The sequence below is a fragment of the Chaetodon trifascialis genome, chromosome 21, assembly GCF_039877785.1.
Source record: "Chaetodon trifascialis isolate fChaTrf1 chromosome 21, fChaTrf1.hap1, whole genome shotgun sequence".
Lineage (NCBI taxonomy): Eukaryota > Metazoa > Chordata > Actinopteri > Chaetodontiformes > Chaetodontidae > Chaetodon > Chaetodon trifascialis.
Genome location: NC_092076.1, coordinates 13180925 through 13208679, shown reverse-complemented (window position 1 = coordinate 13208679; position 27755 = coordinate 13180925). Strand labels below are relative to the sequence as shown.

Here is a 27755-nt window from a genome sequence, read left to right as displayed (position 1 = left end):
TTTCCTGAAAACTGTTATTGCAACTTATAATGTTGCAGAACAGGTGGAAAGCAAAAAAAAAAAAAAAAAAAAAAGAGAAACAGGAGGCGAGAGACGGGGGTTTCACACCGCTCACCGCTCTCTGCAGTGTGTGAACGCAGAACACTTGTTTCAAAAGGGTGTGGAGGGCAGAGAGGAAGGAAGGGAGAGCAGGGGAGGGCAGCAGAGAGAGGCAGAGGGAGGCACACACCAACACCTCGGCATTCACACTGAGCGCGAGCGGAGGGGGGACGGGCGGCTCTCGGTGCGGAGGGCTCTGTGAAGCGCAGCCTACCTGTTGGAGCTCACCGCCGTGCGAGACCCACGCTGATTGTGGATCTGCGGGAAGCCCACTGCACTTTGAGAGGGATGAACAGCCCCAACATGTCTGCAAGACTGTTGCTCTGCGCCGTTTTGGCCGTGTACCACGGAACACGAACCTGCTGTGGATTTAATATAGATGAACGCTTTCCTGTGGTCAAAGACGGGAAAACCAAAGGGAGCTTCTTTGGATTCTCGGTCGCTCTGCACCAACAGACGGAAGGCTCCAGAAAGTACCTGTAAGTTGTCACGCTGTGCTTGTCTGAGGAAATGTGCCACTTCTTTCTCATTTAGAGGTTAAAATAATGTCCGCAGTCACGCAGGCTACGCACCTGCGTTGGACAGGGAGGCGCAACGAAAAACAACCATTTATCCGCCTCGGAGGAGCTTATTGCGCACAAAAAGCTGCGCAAAACCCGCGTTTGGCTGTGGAGTCTATGGTTTGTCGCGTTTAACACCTGTCGCACGTTTACAAACTGCGTATACTTGTTAAACACTTCCAGTGGTTCCCCACGCATCGCACACTTCCCCTTCCCAACACGTAAAGTAGTTCCTCTCCAGACAGCCACCTGTTTAAAGACACCTCTAGGCTACAGATTTATTCAGACCTACTCTAGTATATAAAAAACGTCTCAATCAGGTGTTTGCGCATTTGTGGCAAGTGGAAGGGGTTTCGAAGCAGATGTTGTAGACGAGCGTCAGTTGTTACCCGGGTCAAAAATATATATAAAAATGTGTCTTGCGTTCGAAAGCGGTCAAAAAAACAGGAAGCTGAGGTATTCAAACATACGTGGATGCAAAACTGATGCCTGGTACATGAGTATCTCGTTCTTTTACACAAATTCTCCTTTTCAGTGTCTGCTTTTTCAGGCTGAGTCCAGAACCTTCAATCATCCAATTATTGCAGGTGCAGCAATGCTTTCCAACTTCGACTGAATCATATGGTTGAAAATGTATAATTGACTAAATAAGAAATGCCGCAGTTCCTGTTCTTGGAGAGAGATTTGTGCTATAGCTGTCTGGGACTTGTCTGTGCTGTGGAGTTCAGCACACAAGCAGAAAGGTCTAGTCTAGTCTAATGTTATCACAGCATGTGGCAAATTAGTAATAGTAGTCATCTCTGTCAGTTTATGGCCTTTTTGTCACATATGTGCATTGTTGTCTTCAGCGTACAGTGCTGAATACACACAGAGCTGTGCCATAGCTTGCTCTACTTTCTTTCCACCTATCCTGGGGCTATTACATTTAGCGAAGACACAAGTGGGTTTGTGTTTCGCAATAAAGGTGCTCATTGGCCTGTAACACATGTAGCTTGTTATTACCAAGACACGAAGGCTCATGTGGTGTTAACAGTATTTGGGAGGATTTACATAAAAGTAAATTTTTTTTTTTTCTTTTGTCTATTTAGGAATAGTTGATGTTCAAGGACAAGAATGTGTGTGACACATCTTTCCTTTATCCCCATGTAGCGTCTTTAATGAAAGATCCTCGCTGTATTATTATTTAGTGTAGGATTTCCCTCACACAATTACAGTGGCCCCCTCATCCTTCCGCATTCGTGATCACACAGAGTGTTCACAACTCGCTGTTATCTGTGTCCTCGATCTGCTTTGAAGGGTAACGCAGGAAGAAAATTTGCAAAGCGTGTCTTCCTCTGTGTTATCACCAGCAAAGTGAGTGTGGATGAAAGGTTTATCAGCCTTATCTCCATGAGGAGCGGCAGACTGATGTGGATTACAGAGACGTCCCCCAGTATATAGAATTTATAGCAGTGTCCAGCTGAGACTTGATCGATGTGCCATCTCGGCCCTGTCCCCATAGGGTTGGAGTCACCGTCCACAGACTGCAACCCAAGAAGGAGACCACATGGCTGTGGTAATGAGAGTGGAGGCCTGTAGGGACAAGGAGGCTGTAAGAAGTCCCATCAGTCTGCTGCTAGCTAAGAGGTTTAATGTGTGCTTCGGTTTACATGGCAGCATATGTCTGCTTTTGTTTAGATATAGCTTTTTCACTAATATGAGCCGATGACGATGTCCAAAAGATGCACTCATATGAAACACCTAAAACATGACATGACAGCAGGGTTATGGTCAAATGCTCTTTTTTCCTCTAATTTTGTAATTAAGGATAAAAATCAGGACAAACTTCAGATTAAGTTCAAATTAATGCATTTTTGGAAATGCGCTCGTTCCCTCCTAATACAAAGCTACAGCCTGCAGCTGCTTTGATTAGTTTAGCACAAAGAGTGGAAACAAGGAAGGCAAAGCAAAATCCTCCTACCAGCATCTCTTAATCTCACTAATTGCAGCACAGTATGCCTCTGGACAGAGCTAGGCTAGGCTAGCTGTTTCCCCCTGCTTCCATGAGAATGGTATCAATATTTGCATCTAACCCTCAGCAAGAATGTGAATAAGTATATTTCTCAAAATGTGGAGCTGTGCCTGTGAATTTGTGCAGTCATTAAAAACCACACACGACATCGTTGTTTGTCTCATATCTGACATTCTTTCCGGTGTCATCTTATCTGACATTAAGCCACTGAGGCGAGCAACAATGCCAGTGACGTCAGCAATGATGTGCATGGCTACTGCGTTTGCTCACCTCATGGAGTGTTTTGGTGCTTAATGCCAGTTTGGTCTATTTATTGAATTTGAAGGCGTGAAACTGTGACTTTTTCAACCTGAACGTGACTGTAATCTGTGATTCAGAAGGAGTGACAACATACCTACAACCAAAATCTGACTTTCCCTCGGACTTTCTCAAGAATCTGTTCATGTGGTTTTTCAAGGTGCAGTGTGTTAATATCTCCTGTTCCTCTCTAACAGCCGGTTTGTAATCTGTGCTGCCGCCACTGTTAAGTTAAGACAGTCCTCCAGCGCTCAGACCTTGTTGTGTACATATGCTGAGTCTGTAAGCAGGGATGTGCTGATGCTGTGTCCCATGTTTGACTAGGGCTGGTTTTACAGTCCTGTCTGTTTCCTCTGTGTTGTCTGGCTTCTTTTGTCACCCCAGGTCTGTCTCACCACACCACAGAGCTGCTTTTTAACATGGTTGCTCATTATTGGAGCGAACTTGAATGTGAGTATTTGAAAAATGCAAGAACGAGGCATATAAACCAGTCGTGACATGCACAGTGCTTCAAGTGGCCGCTCTATGCGCATGCACGAGTCAGACGGGGTCTGGGATAAAAGTCAAGACAGAGGGTTTCCACTCCCAGCTCTGCAATAAAGTGAGAGCAATAAAGTTTTGCTTTAACCTCTTAAGATGCAGGCTATTATCTAATTAGTCTGAATCTAGCAGTTTATCTCGGTTCAGCTAAAGCAATTTCAAAATGTATTTTGAATTTGGGGGGGGGTACATGACCAATTAGTAGACCGACATTGCTTCTCCTTGGGGAAGGGCTGCACCTGAATAATCTAAAAGCTACCTGAGGCCAATTTGTATGGGCTATCCACCTCTCCACTCCCCCCTTTCTCTTTGAATCACCCATATAGAGATTTTTCTTGAGAGGGCTTTTTTTGTTCTCTGTTGTGCCAGGGAGGAGGGACTGGGCAGTCAGCTGGCCACCTATTGGCTCTTCCAGTCCCCTGACCCCGTGGTATGACTGGAATGTGCTGCCCTTCTCTGCACAGTCACAACCTGCCAGGTTTCAGGTTGAGACAAGACAGGAGTGAGAATGACGGTTCTGGGGACTACTGGAGAACACAAGCAAACCCTCCAAAATGTCATTTTTTCATCCTTCAGCGTGCAAAGCTTCCTTTATTTTGTAGCGGGGAACCTTTGTGACCTGAGGAGAAGAAGAAGAAGAGTTAAATTTCTCGGATGAATATTTAAGCAGATTTGAACTTCCGTCGCTTTTCCGGCTCATCTCTCTCAGACTGCAGTGACCCGAGGCCATGAGAGTCAGCCACTTAATTTGACGGGGCCTTCCCCTTTCTGCTGTGAGGTAGACATTAAATGAGTCAACCTGCTGTAAGGTCTATAGACACAGTCTCACGTTCAGTTTGAACATGCACAAGATCGTGCTGTGCTTTTCTTCAAACCTCCTACAGTTTGATGGAATTAAACGTGTAATTCCTAAATCAAATCTTGCTTTTGCAAAGTTGACGTAAGGCAGCCGATGAGGATGGCGGTGCAGAAATTTTGAATACCCATCTTGTGGTTTAAATATCGCTTGTTTGGGAAATTGTGCCAGTGATCAGTTTGAATCAGTGTTAGTTACAGTGGAGTCCAGTGGAGACAGGTGTCTATCATTTTCATCTGCGATAAAGTGTACAGAAGTACTGTGGCTGAGCGGGTTCAGTGAACTCAAAAGTTAGATTGGTATCATATAACTTAAACTGAATGGCCTAATGTGTTATAGCACATGCTGTAGCTGACGTAAATGATGCAGGTGGGTATGTCTAACTTGGCAGTGGTCCAGCTTTCCCCCCTCACAGAAATGCTAATGGCCTTTGTCTCTGAAGTAGGCCTATCCAGCCCTAGTGTCATGCCACATTGAAGCATTTTTAGATAACAACCCTGTATTGTCCATCAGACCCTCATACATGTATTACACAAGAGCCAGCTGGACGTTCTTCTGTGTGTACCTCTGAAAAGGAAGCACTGCAAAATTTCATGTGAGAGCCATTTAATCACCATAGTTGCAGTTGCAATATCTGAAACTATCGTCCTCATGTAGTGAGCTACAACAAAATTATGCATAGTATACCTTTAAACACCCTTTATTAAAGACTTATTAACATTAGTTTGAACTGCAGACACAATGGCTTCTTCAAAAAAGAGAAACCTATGCGCATACACATGAGCCAGTGGGACTATTTACAGCTTAGCAACCCAAAGTTTGTTCGGATGTCTTAGAACTGAAATGATTTATTAACCTTAGTCAACACTTAGAAACCCTTTATTAAGGGTGCCTTATTGAAAAGTGGCCCCTAACAGTGAAAACCATGAAATCATAAACAAACTTTACTGGAGTGTAAACCTCTAAAAGCCCTCACTAAAGTGTGATTTTGTCCACAGTGACTGACCCTAATCTTGATGGTGTTTATTGGCTGTATCCAATCAGTTTGCAATGCTATGAGTTGCATTTTGTGCAGCCACAGAATGAATGACGGCTTCTAATAACATGTTGAAATGGATCCCAGCAGGACCCCTTGCCTCCTGCTAATCTGCACAGAGGAGATTCTCTATGGTGGGGCTTTCACTGGGAATACCTGCAGTGAAGGCTGTTTCTAGCTTAACAAAAGTGTAAGAGATCCCCTTTTCTCCCCTGGTTGTACAAATGCCCCGGAAAACAAGCTGGTGTGCTGGCCTCCAGGCTAATGTGAGCTACCTGGAGCTAGAAAAACTATATGCTTCAATACCTTTCCCTCTTCATGCCATTTTTCATCTTTGAAGGGGAAGTGATCCTGAAGTATTGGTTTACACTTGGTATGTGGAAGTCAGTGTGTGCAGTAACTTGTTGTCTGTCCTTAAACAACACAATTTGTGCCTAAAATATGTTGCAAAGTGCCTCCTATTTTATAGTGTATTGCTAAATGAAAATGATGAGATGAAAAATCTGAGAGATAAAGACAAATATCTGTTGCTGTGGTCTGTAAGGGACGTTCTCTGAGCCCTAACAGGTAAAAACATGCACACACCTGCCTTGCTTATATATAAGATGAGTAATATCTCAGTGAAAACTTGGCACTACACAGGCACGCTAACAGTGTTGCTGCCTGCTCTATTACAGCTGTGAGGTACTCCACCTGTAATCCCCCCACCCTCTCCCCCTTTACACACAGCTGGGGTCAAAATGTTAATGCAGATGTTGTTACTGATACTGTGAGTCTGTGGTGAGCGGCTGCATGGTGTGAGTTTGCAGGACAGATGTGCGCCTGTGTGATGTGGGGTCACTGAGAAACATGTGTTCGGGCTCAGTCCAGCTGTGTGAGTCTGCGTTTATGTTTGCATGAATGCATTTGTGTCGGTTTGGTAGATAGCCTGTGTGTATGTGTGTGTGTGTGTGTGTGTGTGTGTGTGTGTGTGTGTGTGTGTGTGTGTGTGTGTGTGTGTGTGTGTGTGTGTTTTAATCATGTGTGCTGTGTTGCTACAGCAGCGGGGGAGCCAGCCTGACATCATTCATCCGGTGACACCAGACTTTATGGGGTCAAGGCCATAAAATAATAACATTATATTTCAATGTATTTCTGTGGTAATGACATTCTTGACGATATGAAGAAATACAGAGATTCGGTGATGCTATGCTGAGCCCATGTGGTTTGTCTGCTAGGTTACTCATAACAGCTATGGAGCTCTCCTTGAGGGATTTCTGGTTCTCCTCGTACCGAACCGGGTGCTTCTGTTCGAGGTGGAAAAATAAGTTTTAATTGGCCCCTTTTGCTGTTACAGTCATCTTGAACTTCTTGCGTATTGCAGTGGTTTCTTATACATCTAATCTTTTCTAATCAAACCGCTTCCACACTACTGAAGTTGCTCCCCTACAACCGTGGAGCTGGTAGCAATGTTACATTCACTGTCAGCCATGCTTGTTGCTGTTGTAAGTGACTATACGATGTCAACAAGTATGGCAACAAGTTGAATATTTCCATTGTCATGAAATCATAATTTATATATTATTATGCTGATATTATCATGAAGGATACTATATAGTACAGATATGGCATGATGTGGGCATAATTAGCAGAGCAACCTACTGACATAAGCTACAATAACATTGTCGTTGTCAGACAAGGTTTTACTCGTTGCTAATGAAAAGTGAACTAGTTTATTATCAGGGAATGACCTGCCATGTTTAATTTGTCACACTGGGTCCTAATGGGTTTGTTCTCCTGTTACTGTTCCACCAGTGGCAGATGGTGGTCTTCAAACAGGATGTTTGTCTAGCTGAGATACCCTGTTGCACTGCTGTGTGTGTGTGTGTGTGTGAACCCAGGTGCAGACTGATATTTTATTCAACGCTATTTGATTGCTCCACGCCATTCCCCCTGCTGATTAACAGTATTGCGTGTGTTGCATTTCATTTCCATCAAATGTTTTCGCCTTGTGACTAAATTAGCAGCTACCATGATGATGCCAGCATTTCATTTCCTCTGTTTCCCATTTTTATGCATATTTATTCTACTTCTTTAAAACCTCTAACGTCACCTTCAACAGCTACACTGTGAGAGTCGCACTAGGCTGAAGACTTGACAGAGGTGACAGGGCAAAAAAAAAAAAAAAAAATCCTCACCTCTGCTAAGGCAAAGCTCTGAACTCAGTGAGCTGAAAAACAAACATTTGAAGGCTTTCAGAGACAAAAACAAGCTGAAAATGGAGCAGTATTCTGACAGTATCCACCTGCTGTTTCTAAGAAATTACAGTTTAACCACCCTAGGTGTGTCCACAGTTCAATACTAACTTCCTTTCTCTCTGTGTGTGTTTGCTTTGTTAATAATTGACACCTGTTGGCAGTTATATGAAAGGATTTGTCTTAATATGAGAGGACTGCTGTAGTCCAGTCCCTCTTGTAGGAAGTAGAATGTATATCATTTTGTCTGCTGATGGTTGCAATGGTTACGTCTTTGTGGTTAAGTGTTGTTGAAAATTCCATATTACTGTATGTATTATATCTACTACTATTATTTTATGTATTATCTCCTTTTTCTTTTACTTTCGTGTATCATGTAATAGGCGAATTCTTCACATTACAGCCGTTTTGAGAAATCGGTAATGTAAATGCTACAGAATTAGTGATATAAGTCCACTGAAAGAGGGAAATTGTTAACCAAAAAATACACTTCAATTGGTAACACTCTAAAGAGTTTTTTTACGTTAGCAAGCTAGATTTACAGTCGCTTGAAATTGCAAATATGAAGAGTTTGATCTCACGTAATGCATAAAAGTAGAGCACAGTTTTGTATGCCATGTGTTGATACAGTATATATCAATGGATTCCTTATTAATATCTTAGTCATTACATACACCATATTGCCCAGCCTTTAGACTTAAAAGATGTGAAAGTCCTGAGATGCACAGGTGCTGTTCAGGCAGGTCTGTGTGACCAACACTTTCCTACTTGCAGCAGGTTGATGTATCACTGTTTGTCCAGAGAGGACTCATCTGTTAGCCATGCTCTGTATGTGCACACATAGTCAGTGTATTAACTACTAGGCGTGCTTACTGTGAATGGTCTGATAGCAATGTGCGTGCTCACCTCCACCTCCTGCTTTGAGAGGTTCCTGAAAATACTAAGAACTGATTTATCGGAGTGCTGGTGTAACACAAGTGAAACCGCACTGGGTGCAGAGCAGTTACACAAAGAAAAAAAACGCACACACACACTCTCACTCTCACTCATCGCGTGGCTTCATGTCTACTTATAGTCAGTGGCTCACACTGTAACACATACTACATCTATCATGAGCCATCTTTATCTTTCAGGCATCACATCATAACAAGAGCAAAAAAAGATCTCAGCCCTGCTCTGCTCTTGTCCTCGTGCTTAATTCAATCTGCAAATTGAGTCACTCCATTCAATATTACCTCCATTTATTTGGGTCTAAGTGGTGATGTGTACCTGGAATCAATATGAGTTGCCTGCCGTGCAAAATGAAAAATACTGAGGATGTAGTATAGGTGAGTGTGTATGCTTGTGTGTCTGTTAAATGGATGTAGGATTAAGGCTGAGGATTAATAGCATTTTGTGCTGCTGGTCCTTGCCTCTACTCGTTTAGCAATTTGGTGACCTGCTCTGTGCCACGGTGTATTACAGGGAGCGTCAGTGCCACTCCCTGCTGGTGGGTATTGTGTCTCGGACCACGTCCACTGTGTGTGATTCTCTTATTGTCACCTAAGCACGTTTAACGTCTCCTAAACCTCTTTCATATTGTGCTTATTCGTTTCACTTTTGTCCCTCAGCAAGCAGACATATCTACTTCCACAGAAAAACACGCTTGTTTTTCTGACTTAAAGTTAAGGCTAATGTCTGCTTCTTGCCATTCATTTGTCACTCACAACCTCTTGCACATATGACAGTCTTCCCTTTCAGCTGATTAACTCCCTTTGCAGCCATTTGAAGGCAGCAGGTTTGCTTTTGGGTTTCAGTTTGAGTGACACAAGCAGCCGGTTGTAAACAAACTTCTGCTCTCTTCTACACAAACTGATTGTTGGAGTGCTGGTGATGGAGACATCGTTGCCACATATTTGACACTCACAGCTGTCTTAAACTTCCCTCTACTCTTGGTATCACTGAGCCTCCTCGCTTCATTTCCACCAATCCTACCATCCAAAGAACACCTTGTGACCAAGGGCAACGTCTGCGTGTGTCTGCTCGTTTCCAGTGGTTTCAACAGCAGCAGACTGACGACGCATCCCGTTTTTAATTGCAGCATAGGTAGACCGGTGTTTGCTCTACATGACGTTGTGGAACAGAATCATGGCTTGTTCATTTAATTGTGTTGAATGAAAGTGGCAAAATCATGAGGTCTTGCGTCATATATAGCGTCCAGTATATCTTTAGCAGTGGTTGCTAAAAGGCTTGCATGGCTGAGTGAAAAACAGGCCTAGAGGCTCTCTAACATGAGGGTTTTCTTTTTCTTTGCCCTGAGGGCCACGGCCCCACCCCGACAAACAGGTCACCCTAAGCCTTATCTGGACAGGTGATCCATCACTTGTGCAAGGCTGACACACTCAAGCACGCTCACAGCAGCTATAATGCCCGAGCATGCACTCTAAAAAATACACAAACACACATAAAGTAAAAGACTGGACACAGAAAGTTTCCTCTTGGGCTCTTTGTCACCCACTTTCTCTCGCTCTCACCCAGTTTTAAATATTTATACCTCTTGACATTTAAGGCCAGGTCCAGCAGGGTGAAGAGCCGTGTGCCAGTTATAGACGTATATCATGTGTCCCATTACACTCCTGTTCAGACTGGGCCCAGATGAAGATGGATGTACTCTAAATGATGACGTTTTGCTCTTCTTTAAACATGACTGACTGGCCCTGCACATTGTCTCTACTTGTCAGTCTTGCAAAAGCTGATGAGATGGAGAGAAAATATCATCCAAAAGGGTTTAGTCATGTTTAATGAAGTTGGGTTTCCCGGTTTTGAGGCTGTCTACGTCAGTCAGAAGAGCCTGAGAGACTCTGGCTTAATTTTAATTAACTACTAGAGAATTACGTGTGTTGTGTCGAGTGTCTCAGAGACAGATTTCTGTTTACCAAACTGACAAGACCTCGCAGTGTTTTCTTTTTTTTCTCTCCTGTGAGACAAGGAGCGATCACCCTCGACACTCCCCCCTCCTCTGTTTTTTGGTGCTCTGGTGCGCTGTGGTGATTAAGTTGACTGGCTAGGTTGACCCATGCTTCTTTAACTAAACACCACTGGTATTAGTTGAACTACTGTATATTCAGTAGTTCAACTGACTCCCTTCTTCTGGGATTTTCTTGCTTCCAGATGGCAAGAATGCAGCCGCGCTCACCTTGGCTGGGTGTGTTTGCCGCAGTAAATGTTTGGTTTAGCCAGCCGCTTGGATCACTTGTTAGGCAGAGGGGGCAAATTTCAACATGTCCTCAGAGTTGGAATGCAGCTGCCGGTTGCCCCCCTTCCCTTCTCTGGGCCTTTGACAGCCTGTTTATGAGGAGGTGATGAGCAGGGAGGAAGATAGGAGGAGAGCGCACATTGTTGCAGTCAGAGCAGGGCTGGATATGAGGTGTGCTGTCACGCTGAGGTAACGCTTTGTAACTCAAGTTTTGGTCATTTTTAAGCATAGGTTAAGAAGACTTAAGAAATTATTTCAAGCCTCCTCAAATAAAGTAACAAACTTCAGGTCATGAATCAGAAAAACAGCTTTTAGTTAACACATGGAGAGAGTTATTCATCCAATGTTTGGTCTGGCTGGCTTGCTGCATGTTAGGGCTACGTTAGGGATCCTATTTAAAGTAATAGTTCAACATTTTGGGAAATACACTTACTCGCTTTTTTGAGTCAGATCAGATGCCACACTCATGTCTGTGTGCTAATTATGAAGCTACAGCAAGAGAGTTGTTAGCTACAAAGACTTGGAAAAGGGGGAAACAGCTACTCATAATCCATACAAAAACTAAAATGCATAAACAGTACTTTGTGGTTTTATGATAGATTATGTTCAAGACAATGTCTAGGCTGGGCCCAGTAGCTTCCTGGAGTCTTGTTGTCACCATCAATTTCCCAAGCACAAAGGAGACAACGTAGTTTTTAAAGTTCGATTTTTGCACTGATTAAACAAACAATATGTAACATGTTAATTGTAATTCTTTAGAGGTGCCATCAGGTGATGTTTCTGTTACTGTTGAACAGCTGTTTCCCTCTTCCAGTCTTTACATACATGTGGTATCGATCTTCTCATCTAACACTCTGCAAGAAGGCAATAAAGCCCATTTTGTGAGCCCATGTGAGACTATTTCCTTAATTAAAGTGTTACCTTCATGAATCACAACATAACGTCTGCTTTAATTGAACACACGCAGGTGACCCAGTGAGATGGCAGTGAGTATGGTTATGAGGTCAGGCTGGACGAGGTCTTTTCCTCTTGTTTCTGCAGCCAACACTCATCCAGCCAAGCCTCCCTAAAGCGTGTGTGATTAGCACTGGACTCTGTGCTCGATTCTTCAGAATTGTTTTTCTGTGTGAGCAAAGGTCACACTTGCCGGCCTTGAAGTGTTTTATAACAGCTTTGCTTATTCCCTCGTTAACCCCTTTCTGTCTCGCTCTTACTAAATGCTTTGGATACGTGCCTCGGTTTTCCCACAAGAATCTCTAACCTTGCAATTGAGTGAGACGCGGTGTGCCATTTAGAGCTGAAAAACATTTGGGGTGACCATGACTTCTGATTTAATGGCTATGGAAGAAGGAAGGAGTGGTGTATGCAGAAATGTACTTTTACTTACTGTAGATGACAGAATGGGCCTCCACACTCACAGTGGGACTCTGTGCTCCCGATACTCCACATATCTGTCAACTCCACTAAGTACTTCTAACCTCTGTGGAATCTCAGATGCTGTCTACATGACTGAATGATTACCTGAACCAAGGCCTTTTCCTACCAGTTCACTGGAAACTGCTGGCCTGCAGAGGCCATCTTGGTTCTTCCTGGTTGTCATCATTGTGGCAAGATAATTGCTGATAATGCCCTTATGGTCGCAGGAAGAAGGGATAATTGTGCCTTTCTGTTTCAAATGATGCAGAAATGGCTGGAGGATGTCTGTTTTTCACGCATCAGTGGAAATATTCATTGTACTGCTGTTATGGTGTACTCTCTTGCAGTTCCCTCCTCTCGCAGTCAGGGTTTTTTTTAGTAGGTTTTGGTTAGGTGGCTGAAATAAGGCCTGTGGTTAACACAAGCATAAAAACCTCTCAACACAGGCCACCAGAGTGTTCAGTATCTTACCTACAGTAGCAGTGCACAAACTGCTGCATTAAAGTTTATACTTATGCAACACAGCTGAGAAAGCTGAGATTCTCTATTGATGCAAACCATTTCAAAATACAATCACAACAGCAGGTACAAACATTGGCACCATCTAACAAAGAAACAATTTTAAAACTGAGGGAGCTCATAGTAATCCACCAAATGGTTGAAAAGAATTGCTTGCCCCTCTTCTTTCGCATAAAGCTTGAGCCAATTGCAAACGCTTGTGCAGATGACTCGTGCCTTGTATAGCCAATGAAATAGTGAAAATGAGAATAAGCTGCTTCAGTGGGTAATTTACAGCCAAAACAAGAAATTCAGTGCAAATAGGGATATTATAGAGGGCTTGAGATGACAAGTGTAGTAAATGGCCCAATATATAAATATAGATGTAAATATAGATAGTCATGAATATATCAGATGGCCTTTTTTTTTAGAATGCAGAGACATGCATATGTAAAATATTAATTTTCTGTTGTAGTGTTAGCATTTTTTTTTTCTTTTTTTTTTTTAACTTGGACTAGGTTAAGGCTTCATGCTGTGGTCCCTCCCATCCCTATTTGCAAAAAGTATTCTGACTGATGTGGATAAAACTTCAGTGCTGCATTTCAATACAGACCAAAACCATGCATGTGCTCCGAATGCTTCAAGAGGAGCTCTCAATTTATTTTGGATATGCCTTGGATAGGCGTTTTAGGCTAATTGCACAGGAATGATAATTTTGAAGCTTTTGTGTGTCTTAAAAACAGTGTTTGCTAACGAGTGACTAAATGAGACAACAGAGGTTGTTGGGGACATTAAACGCTGAACACGGCAACTCATCTACTCTCTAGCCTGCCTTTGCAGCTGCGTTGTGTTCATACTTACACTCACACAAATTATTCTAACTCAAACTCTCTGACTTGTAGATTCATCATTTTATAGTAAAGTGTTTACAGTATAATGTAGTAGGAAGCTTAGTGGTGGTGAATCCAAAATCCACATCATCCCTGCAGCACTCTCACTTTCACATAGTTCTGTTCAAATTTCATTCGACTTGTTTGTAGTGAGACTAGAGAAGGCTAACTATATAACTCCTGAACTAAGATTAGAAATTTTATCATCTCCCAAATGGTCAAGTTTCTAATCGATAATGGGGTAATTTGATCTTAGATCAGCAGCGGAAACTCACATGACTCATTTCCATGCAAAGACTAACTTTCTGAGTCTGGTCATGTTCAGGTGACACATCAAAGAGACCATATTTTTGTCTGGGCTCTTGAGATCTTCTCATGATTAGATTGCAAGTATGGGGGCATTTTGTCTATGTAAGGATGTGTTTAAATGCAGAAGGCTGTGGTGCAGAGGCAGGGCCTGGCACACAGTTTCACTGTGTTTGTATTGCATGAAAACCCGCCGCAAAGCTTGTGTGTAATGTGCGAGCAGGCAAGAATTTTATTTATTTTTCTTCAGATTAATGCTCAGACATAAAGTAGTTCAGTATGTCTCATCCTCCCGCCATGTTTTACCTCTGAGAACATAATGAGCTATCTTCAAGTTAGAACAATGAAGGGTTGACTCATGAAAAACATTTTGATTCTGAGCCACAATGACCTTACTGTAAAGGTGTATTTTTAAGTCTACACCCATTATCTGTATTTATTCTTACTTATCAGTGCATGTAAGCTAAGTCGCTGCCTTGCACTTAATATGCCCACAGGCTTGACTAACAGCTTGACTCATTATTTTCCACTTTCCACCGTTCACCACTGCCAGTAACATGTCAGCATCCAACCAGCAATGCATGAACATTTTCAGAGAGCTTGAATGAAAAGAAGCTTAAAGTCTGAACTTTGACTACACTACACTGTGGTTTTGTTTCCCATATAGCACAACAGGCCATATGTCACACACACTGTAAACTAGATTGTTGGCACCTTCCACCTACAAAGTGGAGCTCATAAATCTTCTGCTGACAGTAAATAGTGTGTCCCAGTGCAGAGCCTTGTAGAGGGCGTAATCCCTCTACTTCAAAGTTCTGTGGTGTGTTAAAAGGTGCTGATGTAGGGAGTGTCTAGCTGAGTGGACAAAAAGATCAGGTCCATCACCAAGAAGCTAGCTTGTGTGTCTTTGCAGGTGTGTGCGGTGCCCAGACTTGTCACGGGTCATGCTCTGACTGCTCCACTCTTTCCCCTTTTAATTCACAGGTCACATGAACTGCCTCACTCTTTGTCTGTGTGTGTCTATGTGCGAGTGTGTGTGGCCATGTATTACTCATGTTGTGGGGACATAAATCAGTCACATTGGTGGGAACTTGCCTTATTTGTGGGGACAAAATACAAGTCCCCATGTAAATAATTCAAATTTTAGGGTGAAGACTTGTGTTAATGTTAACACCATGACTACCAGGGTCTGATATAATCAAATAATCTTGAACTGTTTTTCTTTCTGTCTTTTTGTGTCCAGGCTTCTTGCAGGTGCACCCAAAGAAAAGGCCATGTCTCTACAAAATGTCAATGAAACAGGTGCTGTCTACTCCTGCCCCATTACAACGGACACCACTGACTGCTCCAGAATGGACCTGGTCAGCACAAGTAAGCAGAACTTTCAGAAGTGATCAGTCATTTTGGTATTTAACAGGGAGGATGCAGAGTTTCTGTGCACGTTCAGTTTGTGATGTGAGTCAGCCTGAGGCACGCAGGTAGATGACTGCGGTCTGAACCTCAGAGTGGGAGAGAAGTCAGCAGTGATGTGAAAACAAGAGTCTACAGCCATGCTAGCTGCTCTGTGAGGCTGTGTCAACAACATTTTCATGGCAAACCCATTCATTCAGTTGTTCAGATCTTTTAGTGGGGATAAAGTGGTGGACAGACTAACTGACTGATAGCCTGACTGTTGCTAAAAAACACACAGCAGAACACCCTGATTTCCCAGCCAGCGGAGTAATAAAGTTATATCTTATCTTAACTCTAAAAACCCTAGATCCTACATTTCCCATGATTCAACCCAACAGCACCTTTTTTGTTAGACCCCCTCTCTCTGGTTAAGATAGCAAGCCAGGATAACTCTGATGACATCATCTGGGGTTACTGTCACACACTTGCCAAAATGTCTTTCACAGCCTCAGAAGACTTTATGCAAAGGCTGAGTGATACTCCCCACGATGAGGAATCTGACCTTTATGTGTAAAATCGGTGGAGTTTCCCTTTAACAGATGCAGGTGCTGCAGAGAATTTCCCTGATTGCTAAGTGAGCAACTGTAAATAATAGCCTGCAAATGATAATCAGCTAGCTTCCTCTTCATTCGCTGAGGACAGAGCTAGCGTGTCCAACAATCTCAGTCTAATCCCCCGCATGTTCTATAGCATTCACGATCACTTGCTGCACCTACACGATGAGCTCCAGGATATGAAACTCCGAAAGCGCATCCTTTCTTAATTGAAGGTTATTAACTGATAGACTCACAGCTCTCCTACGTGGAGGTGAATAGGCTCCCCGGAGGCTAAGAGTAAGAACCATAATAAAAGGATTCCTCATCACTTTTGATGTTGAGGCTGGAGTGACTGTTGTTGCATTTTTGTGGTTCATATTTGTCAGGGCATGATCCAGGCTGAATGAAGCTGCACTGTTTGGATTGGTTTTCTTGTGAATGTTATCACCATCATCATGTCGAAAGTTTTGCTCTATGTAATGGGTGATTGACATGCTGGACTTTGGACCTCATGCTGGTTTGTTTGTTTAGACTGTAACTTTTACACTTTATTTACAGCAACCCCTAGTGAGATGGTTGAGGGCATGTGGCTGGGCGTGACGGTGGCCAGCCAGAGAGACCAGACAGCGGGACGCGTGCTGGTGAGATGACATCCTGTTTTACTGTATTAGTCAGTGTCACAGGTGGCATATTACAGTAAACACAGTAACATGGATTTTAGCACTGAGAGGATGCAGCGTGAAATAAAACCCTTCATATCTCAGTGTCATATATATTGAGTGTTGCAATATTTACTGCCGCATACAGCAAACGGATGGTAACACCTAACATGCACACCCACCCAATGACACATGCAGGCAGGAAATGGGATGTGGAGTAATACTGAAATGAGAGTCATAAGTTTTTTTCTAAAGGGATTTACTTTAATATGATTCATATAGAAAATGTGGTTCTTTTACTGAGGAAATATTCTTGAAATATGAATGTGCATGTGTAGATATATTGGTGAGTTGACCATTATACCCTTTCCATGTGGTCAATTTTAAATTGTAATATACTGGACCACACACTGACACTTCTCTTATATGCTGAAGAGGGAGCTCTAATTTCTTCTTTTAAGCAAGTTTTTCATGTATTGTTGCATTTTTACACAATTGGATGTTTTAATTTTATAGATACAGTAGTTAGTTTTACCATATATTTCTCTTTCTGTCCAATTATATAGTAGGATTTTGCTAACATTTCATATTGTTTGAGTTGTTTTCTAACAAACGGTATCTGTCTCACAACAACAGGAAAAAGGCTGCCTCATCGCATTGTGTGTAAAGCAAAAACAGGCAGTGCTGCTGTAATTATCAGGAAATGACTTGCTGTTTTGTTTTCATTTCATGGGCATTTCATTTACTTTAAAGGATTCTTTTTCCCTCTCAGCCATCGTTTATGTTTGATGTACACTGTACAGAAGAATGTACATAGAACATTATTTTTTAATAAGGCTAGCGCTGATTTAATCTCAGTATGCGAACATCATCAGAAGAGGTTGCCAGATTTGACACATTGTAAATTAGAGCGATTACACAGCCCATACACACTCTTCTCTGGTAACTAGGCATGCGGGCACCGCTACGTGAAGATCATCAAAAGCGGCGCAGAGGAGCAGCGGCGGATGATAGGAAAGTGCTTTGTCAGGAGTAACGACCTGACCTTTGACCCCAACGATGACTGGCAGACTTACAGCTATGAGGTCTGCAACCCCAACTTCGACATGGAGCTGGAGGGCATGTGCAGCATGGGCATCTCAGGCGGCATGACAGACACTGACGTCTACATTGGCGCTACAGGCAGCTACGTGTGGCAAGGTGAGCACTGAGGAGTTAACAGCAAAAAGAGTGTGTTTTTTTCTTAACGTTGAAATAATGGGCTGGTTCCACAGACGGGGATTAAACCCTGTGCAAGTCTGCTAAATTCTAGTGTTAGTCTAACACTGGGATTATTCTCTGTCTGGGAAACCTGTTCATTGTCCATGAAGCAGACATAATATTGTTGTCTAATTCTGCTTTGTTATAAAGGAAATGTTCATCTAACATGGAGAGATCCAGATCCAGCAAACGCCTGGGACTCTATAGGCAAAGACTTCGGCCAGCTGAAAAGACGAAACAGTTATATGGGTAAATATACAGTTTACAGTGTGAATTGTTTTTTTAAACATGGTTTTCAATTCTGATCTAGACTCTGAATTATCACATCCTATTTTATCTGTGCTATTTAAAAAGGCCTGCATTGCTTTTATGATGGTCAGATGACAGTTTAACCATGTCTGTCAAATGCCTTCTTCCACAGGTTATTCAGTTCTTGAGGACAAAAAGCTCCTCAGCCATGACGATTACACAGTGGTGACGGGGTCTCCGAGAGACGAATCCAAAGGCTCAGTCATATTCGGGACAAAGACCAACAAAAACCTCGAGCCAGCGCTCATCATTCCCGGGGAACAAGTGGGCTCGTACTTTGGGAGCAGCCTGATTGTCACCGACCTCAACAATGACGAGTGCGTCTCTGCACACCACGCTGAAAGTCAATACTATCTTTAGCTTTTTCTGTTTTTTACAGTACATTTTGAATATTGAGCCCTCCACCGTGCACTTGATCAGGCTACTGCTGATATACTGCTGATTTTTCAAAAGCGTAATGTGGCTTTTTCCATGCTGGAAATAAAAGAGACTGTTCTTTATCCATTATGGCCTTGATTTGAGAACAAACTCAATTTGGAACTCATTTTCAATTAAAATCTAAACAGAAAAAAAAAATCAAGTAAAAATCCATCCTTCATTACAAGGGACTAAAGGAAATGGCTGGCAGTTCATTCATTTAGAAATACTCCTCCATCAAATGCCATTTTTCAAGCACGAGCTGCTCATAATTCTAAATTCACAGATGAAAAAGAAGAAAAGTGGTCTGTTTGCTTGTGTCAGTGGATTGCCTGTAACCGTATCTCGTGCTTTTGAACATCATGCTTGAATGCTCTGTAGCTATGATCTGGCCTGTTATGCTTAGAATGCATGACACTGATGTATGTACGAGCTGAGCTGAGATGAGAGGAGAAAACCTGTCCTTTCAGCAGCTGAGATAAGGCGTTCATCATGACATCATGCTGAAATTATGTTTCCCCCTTAATACATGGGTGAAATCTTGTTGGGTCTGTAGGATTTAAGGAATATGTGCATTTGAGACGCAAGGAACTCAATGTTGGTGAATTATATGTAATGTCTGGTCATATTTACGATGTATGCATGCATGTATTTGCATATTAAAACATATTTTTGGATATTTCCTTACAGTTGGAATGACCTGATCGTGGGTGCTCCATTTTACTTTGACCGCATGCAGGATCAGGGAGGAGCAGTGTACATCTTCATGAATGAGAATGGATCTTTCCAAAAGACCGCCACCATGGTGCTCAAGGGTCCATCAGCCTCTGCGTTTGGCTTTGCACTGGCTGCTATTGGTGATGTCAACCAAGATGGCTTCCAAGGTACGACTGTGAACTCAAAACATTTGTTTTTGCGCGGAGCAGGGATGAAGGGAATCAAGTCAGCACCTCAAGCAAGGAAACACGTCTTCAAAACTCCAATGAGGCGAAATAATTGCATTCAAACTGCTGCTTCAGCTACAATATGATGTACTCTGAGAAATGGTTATGCAAGTAGTTGTAGTTAAAGTGCATTTTAGTCCGACTGGTAATTTACTAATCATTAAATAGTGCTATGCCGCCACCTAGAGGACTAATATATTCCACACACAGACCTCCCTTAGCTTATTCTCAGCAGGCTGTGTTTGCATGCTTCCCCTTGATATTTCACTCAGTTGTTCATATCTGCAGACTTTGCCGTGGGAGCTCCATTCCACGACACAGGAAAGGTTTACGTATGGATGGGAAGTAAAAAGGGAATCTCACAGGAGCCCAGTCAGGTAACGCCTGACTTTAAGCCACAGATACACTTCAGAGATCGTTTGGAAAGGACCAGATTTATTGTGTTGGTTTCCCTTATGTCAATGCTGCCCTCTATAGGTGATTGAGGGGAAGTCAGTGGGAAATGGAGGGTTCAGGACTTTCGGCTACTCCATCAATGGAGGGATGGACATGGATGACAACAGCTACCCAGACATCTTAGTCGGCTCTCTGGACGACCGCGTGGCCCTGCTCAGGTAGAAACTAGAGAGGGGCTAAACAGAAACATTGGCATGACATTATTTGGTCAATTCTTTGTTGTTGTTGTTGTTGTTTTACAATTTCCCTTAAAATGAAATATTATTATGGGTCGTTGTGTTGAGTAAGTCCAGTGACATGCTGTTTTTTTTTTTTTTTAATGTCTTACAGATGTTTTTGGTTAAAGAAGATCAAACTTGAATCTTTTGAAATTCTTTTCTTCTTCGTGAAAATATAGCAGAAGGACAAAGATTTCACCTTGCACCAGCTAAGATATACAAGGATAGAAATCACAAGGAAGATATTAACATGTTTTGCTGCAGTTAGTAGCACATGTCTTGTAAGTGGCAAATATGTGTATTCATAAGATGATACAGCTGAGGTTTGATCGCTGTTTTCATTGTTTTTGTCTTCAGGGCCCGACCAGTCATCCACTTAACTCAGGACTTCACTGTTGAGCCAAAGATTGTGGACCATAATCAATGTCCTGGAAATACACCATGGTGAGATGTCTCTGCAAAATATCAAATTCTCATGTTGGCTTGTTCAGTTTTGCTTGACAATGGATCAATTCTTCTTTGTGTTTTACAGCATTACAGCAACTCTGTGTATGTCTTTCACTCTAAGCAACGGAAACAAAGACTTCAAGAAAAATATCAGTAAGCAGTTTTGCTTCACTTCAGTTGCTGTTTTCTGTCAATGACAAACCAAGTAATGTGTAAATGAATCATAATTTCAAATTGTATAAAATAAAGGCTGCAAGTTTGAATCTAGTGAATATCTACATATTTACAGGCTGTAGAGATGGTGGTTTGCTGGCTGCTCATAGATGCTGATGTTCTGATATGTACCGTATGTATTTCTTCTTTGTAAAGCGGTAAAGTACACAGTGGAGGCCGATATGGAGAGAAGAAGAAGCCCACGTGTCCGTTTTCAAGACAATAACGACGACACATACACCGGCCTCCTGAGCCTGGCATCTTCCAAATCCAAGTGTCATTCTCTGAAGCTGATTGTAGTGGTAAGGTTTCAATATATATAACCATACTCTGTGTGTGTTTGTGTGTGTGTGTGTGTGTGTGTGTGTGTGTGTGTGTGTGTGTGTGTAGTAATGTGAATTCATGCATTTGTATGTTTTATTTACTGCTGTGGACATTTACATTGTTTTATTTGAGAAGGTGCTGCTGCCTGGTCACCGTGTGTGTGTGATTGAAGCTAATGTAAGATTCTTGGGTGATTCTATAGGCGCCTGTGAGGGACAAACTGGAACCAGTGGTCTTTTCCCTCAACATATCCTTACAGGAACAAAAACCTAAATCCAGACGTTCCGTGCAGAACCTGGACTTCTTCCCAATTCTCAGCCAGGAGCGGAAGCTCTCTCAGAGAGCTGAGGTATGGAGTGGTGCATATGCTACATTCACAAGTTGCATTCGAAATAACTATAGATGGTGAAGCACTGCAGATGTGATAGTCCTCCTGTAAGGACTGATGTACAATTATTTGTTTGCCTTTCCCGCAGGTTAACTTCCAGAAGGAGTGTGGCTCAGACAACAAATGCAGCAGTAATCTGCAGGTGGCAGCTCAGTTTGTTGATGAAAAGGAAAAGCCCTACCCCAGGTGAAATGAAATTCTGAACAATAAGGCCCTCTCTGACTGACAAGGGTCTTTAAAGCTGCTACAGAAACCATGTTGACACCCCTTTCATGTCTGTACAGTAAATATGAAGGTATGGGCAGCACCTGGTTATCTCATCTTAGCAAAAAGGCTTGACACATTGGAAGCAGCAAGCTGGCCCTGTCCAACAATAACAAAGTTCAACTACCAATGTCTCTTAATCACACTAATTACATCACAGTTACCCTGACAGAGCTAGGCTAGTTTCCAGTTTTTGTGCTGAGCTAACCTAAATGACTGCGAGCATTAGCTTCATATTTAGCACTCAGACATGAGAGTGCTATCGACAGTGTTGTGCCTGAATGCGTTCATTGAACGATAGTTCACGAACTCGCCAGATTTCTATAGAGCCTTCCAGGCGAAAACCTGGCTAAAACACACCGTAAACAGGCCTTAATATGTAGCGGAAAAAACACCCAAACTGGCAACACCAGCCACCAGTGTCGCATCGCCGCATGCGTCATCAAAACAAAAACCAGTATGTAGGCAACAGCAGTATGTAGGCAACAGCAGCATGTAGGCGACAAAGCAGCATGGAGGCGTCGTATGATCATTTAAACGAGTTTTATGTCAAGGTCGGTGAGGATGGGAAAAATCTTACATTTCTGTGCAAACTTTGACCGCCGGCTTTCAAAAAGAAAATCCGTACTTCAGTCACATGGGGTGAAAGCTGCAGCTGCTACTAGTGTGGACTGAATGGACAGCAACAAAGCGTTAAAGCAGGAATGGGGAAATGCTGTCCCCTCAAAGCTAATGTAAACCCTGGTTAGATAAGGATTCAAAATTGGATATGAAGATGAAATTTGACCCATAGTTACAGTGTTAAAACTGCTAACATGATTGCTGTCTGTGGTTCTATATGGGCTGTCAATAATTTCGAAAAATAATAGCTTGCAGCAACAAATGGGAAAAAAGAACTATGAACTAGTTCATTTTAAAATTTGTGAACTGAACTTTGAACTAGTTCATGTAGAGAGTGAACTTTCCCAACACTGGCTATCGATCTTCTCATCCAAGTCTCGGAAGAAAAGCATTAGCATATTTCCCAAATTGTCAAATTATTCCTGAAAATTTGACGAGACATTAAAGACCACACCATTTTTGTTTGTCTGATATTTGGCTTTCGTTCCAGTGTTGTGCTGTCTTGTCCTCTCTACTAGCTTCATGTCAACCAAGCAGCTGAGGCAAACAATGATAGCATTGAAGTCAGCAATTACGCATTATGGCAGGAAGACTTGAAAGAGGGATATAACATGTTATATTATGTTTGTTTAATCCATAAAAGTACCTTTGGACACAAACAGGCTAGCAGTTTTCCCCTGTTCCCAGTTTTTATGCTAAGCTAATTTGCCACCTCCTGGCTGTAGTTTCATATTTTGCATACAGACATGTGTAATATGGAGTTTCTCATCAACTCTCTGTGAAAAAGCGTATATCCCAAATGTCTAAACAATTCCTGTAATGTCAATATATAGTGGCTTTATTTGAGTCTTCCCTTGTTAATGTGTAACAATCACAGTTTTTTTTTCAATAAACATGAATTTGAGCATTAGGATGGTGAAAGCAGATATGAATAAGTGAATGTATTAAACAGCCAGAAATGATCATTGAAACACATGTGAATGAATTGAACATTTTGTCCAATTCATCTCTGTGTGCAGGCAGGACAAATTCCAGGTGCTTCAGTTCCACAGCGGTATGAAGATAATAAGGCTGATGGTGGAGGTGACCAACTTTCCTGGTCCAGGGAAGCTGGCTGAAGATGCCCACCAGGCCACGCTCAATGTCACCATCCCTGATGCACTGACATATTCTGGCGTCAGGTCTGCGGTACGTCCACTGGAGGGCAGCAGAGAACTGACAAATGTCCATTTAAATTTTCTTTTTGTTTGTCACCAGTATGTGAAAGTAGCTTAGCTGCAATTCTCCTTCTTGAACATGCATCTCCAGTCACTTGAATTGATAAATTTATATTAACTGTATGTTCAGGACCACGATGTGCAGTGCAGGTCGAATGGCACAGTGACTTGTGACCTGGGGAATCCACTTAAAGGCAATGAAAAGGTAAGTTCTAATAACACTCACTGATTTTCTTTCATGACTCTTAACTATTCTTATTCCCCTGGTAAGATGACACTTCTCATTCTCTTCCTTTCATTATCAGGTGTCACTTGTTCTCCTGTTTGAGACGCCAGGGATCAATCTGGACACACAAGAGATTGAGTCCCAGCTGCTTCTGTCCACGTAAGTGCTTAACATTGATGCAGCATTGTATCTCCTTTATATAAAAGGCTTTCGTCCCAGTTTTGATTCCACAGTACAGCATTTTTTTAATTAGTGCAAAATTTAAAGTTGCATTGTAATCATTGAGTGTTCATTGAGGCTGTAATGTAATATTACTCTGGCACACACTGTTGCAATAAGGGTTGTTTCTTCAGTCTTAGTGAGCAGAGTGACCTGAAGCCTCTGCCTGTGGTCCTGCTGATTGAAAACATCATCACCCCCTCCTTCTCCATGTGAGTCCCATTATCTAACATCCCATGACGCACTGTATATCCAGTAAAGATCACAGTAATGCCACGGATACTGTATGTCACCTCGCATTTCTGTCCTCGTCAGTTTTTACACTGCATAGTCATTTCAAACTCTCACCCTGTCCAGAACGAAGACGGTGGTGCAAACAAAATTCGGTGGGACAGTGATGGGCGAGTCAGCCATGGTCAACACCAGTGACGTGGGCAGTCTGGTGGAGTTCACCTTCAATGTGAGTCACCTCCACCACTCGGGCTGTGTTAGACCTCCAGGATTGTATATTGCATCTACAATATGTGCTACTCACCCACATTTCCGTCATCTCCACCCTGTCTTTGAAGCCAGAGCTTTTATTCCTCAGAAGTTTAATATTGCGTGGGGAAGGAATTGTTATGTGAGCTATGGTTTGTGGTGTAAGCATGACCAGGGGTGGATACTATTTAGGAGTTCCAAAGTCACAGTCGCACCATATTGTTATTTCACACCATCTCTTTGATTAAAGTTGTCTCTTTTTGTGCTGCTGACTTTTTTCACCACTAGGTGAACATGGGGGGACAGCTTCTGGGAGACATGGGGACCCTGGCTGTGGAGTTTGAGTGGCCCTTTGAGGTAGCCAACGGCAAGTGGCTGCTGTACCTGACGAAGATTGTTGTCACTGGGGAATCAGAGATGGAATGTAGCCCTCCTGGAGAAGTTGTCAACCTGCTCAACCTCACTGTAAGGATCTTAAAGACACGATACGCACCTTTTCCTCAGGAGCCAATTGAAGAGTATTTTATCACCCTCATGCACAGTTGCACTTTGGGTGAAATGCTAATTCTAGCTTGCATGACAATGTTGACATACTGATATTTAGCAGGTGTACTGTAGCATGTTCACCATGTTAGCTTGGCACGATGAACTTTTGTAGCACTAAACACAAAGTTGCTATCCTTAGAGCCATGCAGTAGCAGCTATGTGAGTTTACAGCTCAGATATCTTCGGGTAATAAATGTTAACAGTGCATAAATAAAACCAGGCTGACATGAAGCAAGACTAAGTGTACTTTGACTCTGCTGCTGTTGTGTATAGTGCTGTTCACAGGCTTGTTGCATGTGCTGTAATTCATCCTGACGTGAGTGTGAACTGAAGCAGTCAGAGCAGTCTGAGTAACTGTGAGTGGTAGAAAAGTGGTGTGAAAATGGTCTCCATGCCAAACCACAGCTGTTCAGAAATACATTTGGGGAAAAAAAAAATTGTGTGTCGCCACATGCAAACCTCACAGAGCCCCAAATAGAAAGTCATAATGTGTGCAGCCCAGATATAGACGGTGGAAATGACAATGCTATTCTGAGAAGAATTTGGTAATGTCTTTATCAAAACCAGTAATTACCACGAGCCCTCTGATGTCATGTCTCTGTCTCCTCTGCTTCCTCCTTTCATTTTCCCTTCTCCCGCTCTCGTCTTCCAGTTGTCAGAGAGGAGACGAACGCGTACGAAACGGCAGATCGTGGTGGATGACGATGAGACAACCAAGCCACTCATCAATGAGCCACAGGCAGCCATCACACTGCTCTCTCATCGCAAAGAGACCTACCTGTTGGTAAGAAGCGGACCTGTCTTATCCAACACTCTCAGAATTCATAAGTATGATATTAAAAAAAGGGATCACCTATATTCAGAAAGACAATGAATGTCTGCAGCATATTGCATCTGGCAGATGTAGACATGTTTCACTCTGAATCACAAATGCAATCCTGTTGGTAGCCTTTCTCATAGCTAATAGCTAACAGGCCTTTTTGAGGTTTATTGACTGAAAAAAGCAAAATGGTGTTATTGTCCATGTTTGTTCACATGTATAATCGTTCTTCCTCATCGTGTGTTGAAGGAATGCTCCAAGGGAACAGCTCGGTGTGTGACATTTACCTGCCCGCTGCTCAACATGACGAACAAGGCCGAGATTTATGTCCGCTCCCGTTTGTGGAACAGCACAATGCTAGAGGTGAGCTCGCCACCTACAGCCACGCACAGGCGGGCAACCACACATAATGAATAATTTCATCAAATTCTGCACAGCTTCTTCCTTCTTCGGTTTGGAAACAACAATAATGAATATATGTTATATTCACTCCAGTTGCAGTCTTGCTTAGCACGTGCACTACTGGGATAAACCTCCTGTTGGTTGGTTAGCATTGAAAATAAGCCATCCAGTGTATCATATTCTTGCATATTTATTGCACACTACTGGTAAGATTTTAGCCATGTACCAAATGTTGCGAAATAATTTCATACCCAGCAGTAGCATCAGTGAGTTTTCAGGGTTCTGGCCTTTACATCCCTTTGACTTGTCTTGAAAATGCTCCAATGCTGCACATTTTTGTGTCTCTGCAGGACTATTTCAACGCTCTGAGAGTTACGGTCAGAGGTCAAGCCACGCTGAAGCTCATTACGGATAAACCAACCATCAAGATGGACAGCCAGACCAACATGGTGTGTTGTGAAGATGATGATGATGATGGTGACAATGCTGATTATAATGATGAGATGATTTTACTTGACTCTCTCCACCTTTCTTGTAGTTCACAGTAGAAATAGAGCCAGTGGAGTGGGTGGAGACACCCTATGAGCTCCCGCTATGGATCATCATCTCTGCAGTTGTAGCAGGAGTTCTACTGCTGGGAATTATCATTCTTATATTATGGAAGGTGAGAATCATTCTTGCACTGACTGCACTTTGATTACACTCCCCACATGTACTGTTTTTTTAGTCACACCAGCAGTCCACTCTGGATTATATGATAGCTGTTGAGCCATTCATCTGATCTATAACCTTCATATCGAGCCATTAGTCTAACCTTTGACTTACCACCCCTCCCATGCACCCTCCACCTGCAGTGTGGCTTCTTCCAGAGGGCCAGCAGGAGGGAGATGTATGAGGCCAAGGCCCAGAAGGCTGAGATGAAGATCCAGCCCTCTGAGACAGAGAGGCTGACCGAGGACTACTGAGGGCCCTCATGGGTCCCCCAACAGCACTCACCAGTGGGGCTTTTGGGTAACATCACCCCTACAAATGGATTTTCTTTGGATACTGTTAATTACAGCGCTAAGCTTGGGGTGTGATTGTTTACCACTAAACTTTCTCTTTCATGTCTGCTGTTTGCATCTATCTAACATTGCTTCTACTTCACTTTCAGGCTTATACTCTGCATTGCGCTGCTGATATTCATATCATGTCTTTCTTCACTGCTTTATCTGGTCTTACTCAGTGTGGGTTTATCTTTTGCCTAACTTGATTTTCCTCAGCCTATGAATCGTAAATCTCCTTCTCAACACGTCATTAATCCCAGCTCTCCTGCTGTGTATGTGCATCCTCCTTAATGTCACCTCCTTCTCTCTTTCT

The 27755-nt window shown here is 42.6% G+C and overlaps 1 protein-coding gene across 2 annotated transcripts in view; it reads left to right on the top strand.

The window, feature by feature from the left end:
- Positions 1 to 203: 203 nt before the first annotated feature.
- The window catches only part of itga3b (integrin, alpha 3b), a 28443-nt gene continuing 891 nt past the window's right edge, over positions 204 to 27755 (top strand). The window contains exons 1-25 of one of the 2 annotated variants that reach the window (XM_070989858.1): positions 204 to 578; positions 15222 to 15349; positions 16525 to 16607; positions 17576 to 17825; positions 18036 to 18134; positions 18307 to 18511; positions 19302 to 19495; positions 19844 to 19932; positions 20033 to 20169; positions 20587 to 20673; positions 20762 to 20829; positions 21046 to 21191; positions 21416 to 21562; positions 21690 to 21787; positions 23506 to 23674; positions 23834 to 23908; positions 24009 to 24088; positions 24283 to 24360; positions 24506 to 24608; positions 24917 to 25093; positions 25827 to 25958; positions 26244 to 26357; positions 26747 to 26845; positions 26935 to 27060; positions 27251 to 27407. In XM_070989858.1, the coding sequence (XP_070845959.1) occupies positions 388 to 578; positions 15222 to 15349; positions 16525 to 16607; positions 17576 to 17825; positions 18036 to 18134; positions 18307 to 18511; positions 19302 to 19495; positions 19844 to 19932; positions 20033 to 20169; positions 20587 to 20673; positions 20762 to 20829; positions 21046 to 21191; positions 21416 to 21562; positions 21690 to 21787; positions 23506 to 23674; positions 23834 to 23908; positions 24009 to 24088; positions 24283 to 24360; positions 24506 to 24608; positions 24917 to 25093; positions 25827 to 25958; positions 26244 to 26357; positions 26747 to 26845; positions 26935 to 27060; positions 27251 to 27361 (3186 nt within the window). In that variant the 5' untranslated portion in view covers positions 204 to 387 and the 3' untranslated portion in view covers positions 27362 to 27407. The remainder of the gene's footprint in view (positions 579 to 15221; positions 15350 to 16524; positions 16608 to 17575; positions 17826 to 18035; positions 18135 to 18306; positions 18512 to 19301; positions 19496 to 19843; positions 19933 to 20032; positions 20170 to 20586; positions 20674 to 20761; positions 20830 to 21045; positions 21192 to 21415; positions 21563 to 21689; positions 21788 to 23505; positions 23675 to 23833; positions 23909 to 24008; positions 24089 to 24282; positions 24361 to 24505; positions 24609 to 24916; positions 25094 to 25826; positions 25959 to 26243; positions 26358 to 26746; positions 26846 to 26934; positions 27061 to 27250; positions 27408 to 27755) is intronic. The other variant, XM_070989857.1, reaches the window with a different exon arrangement.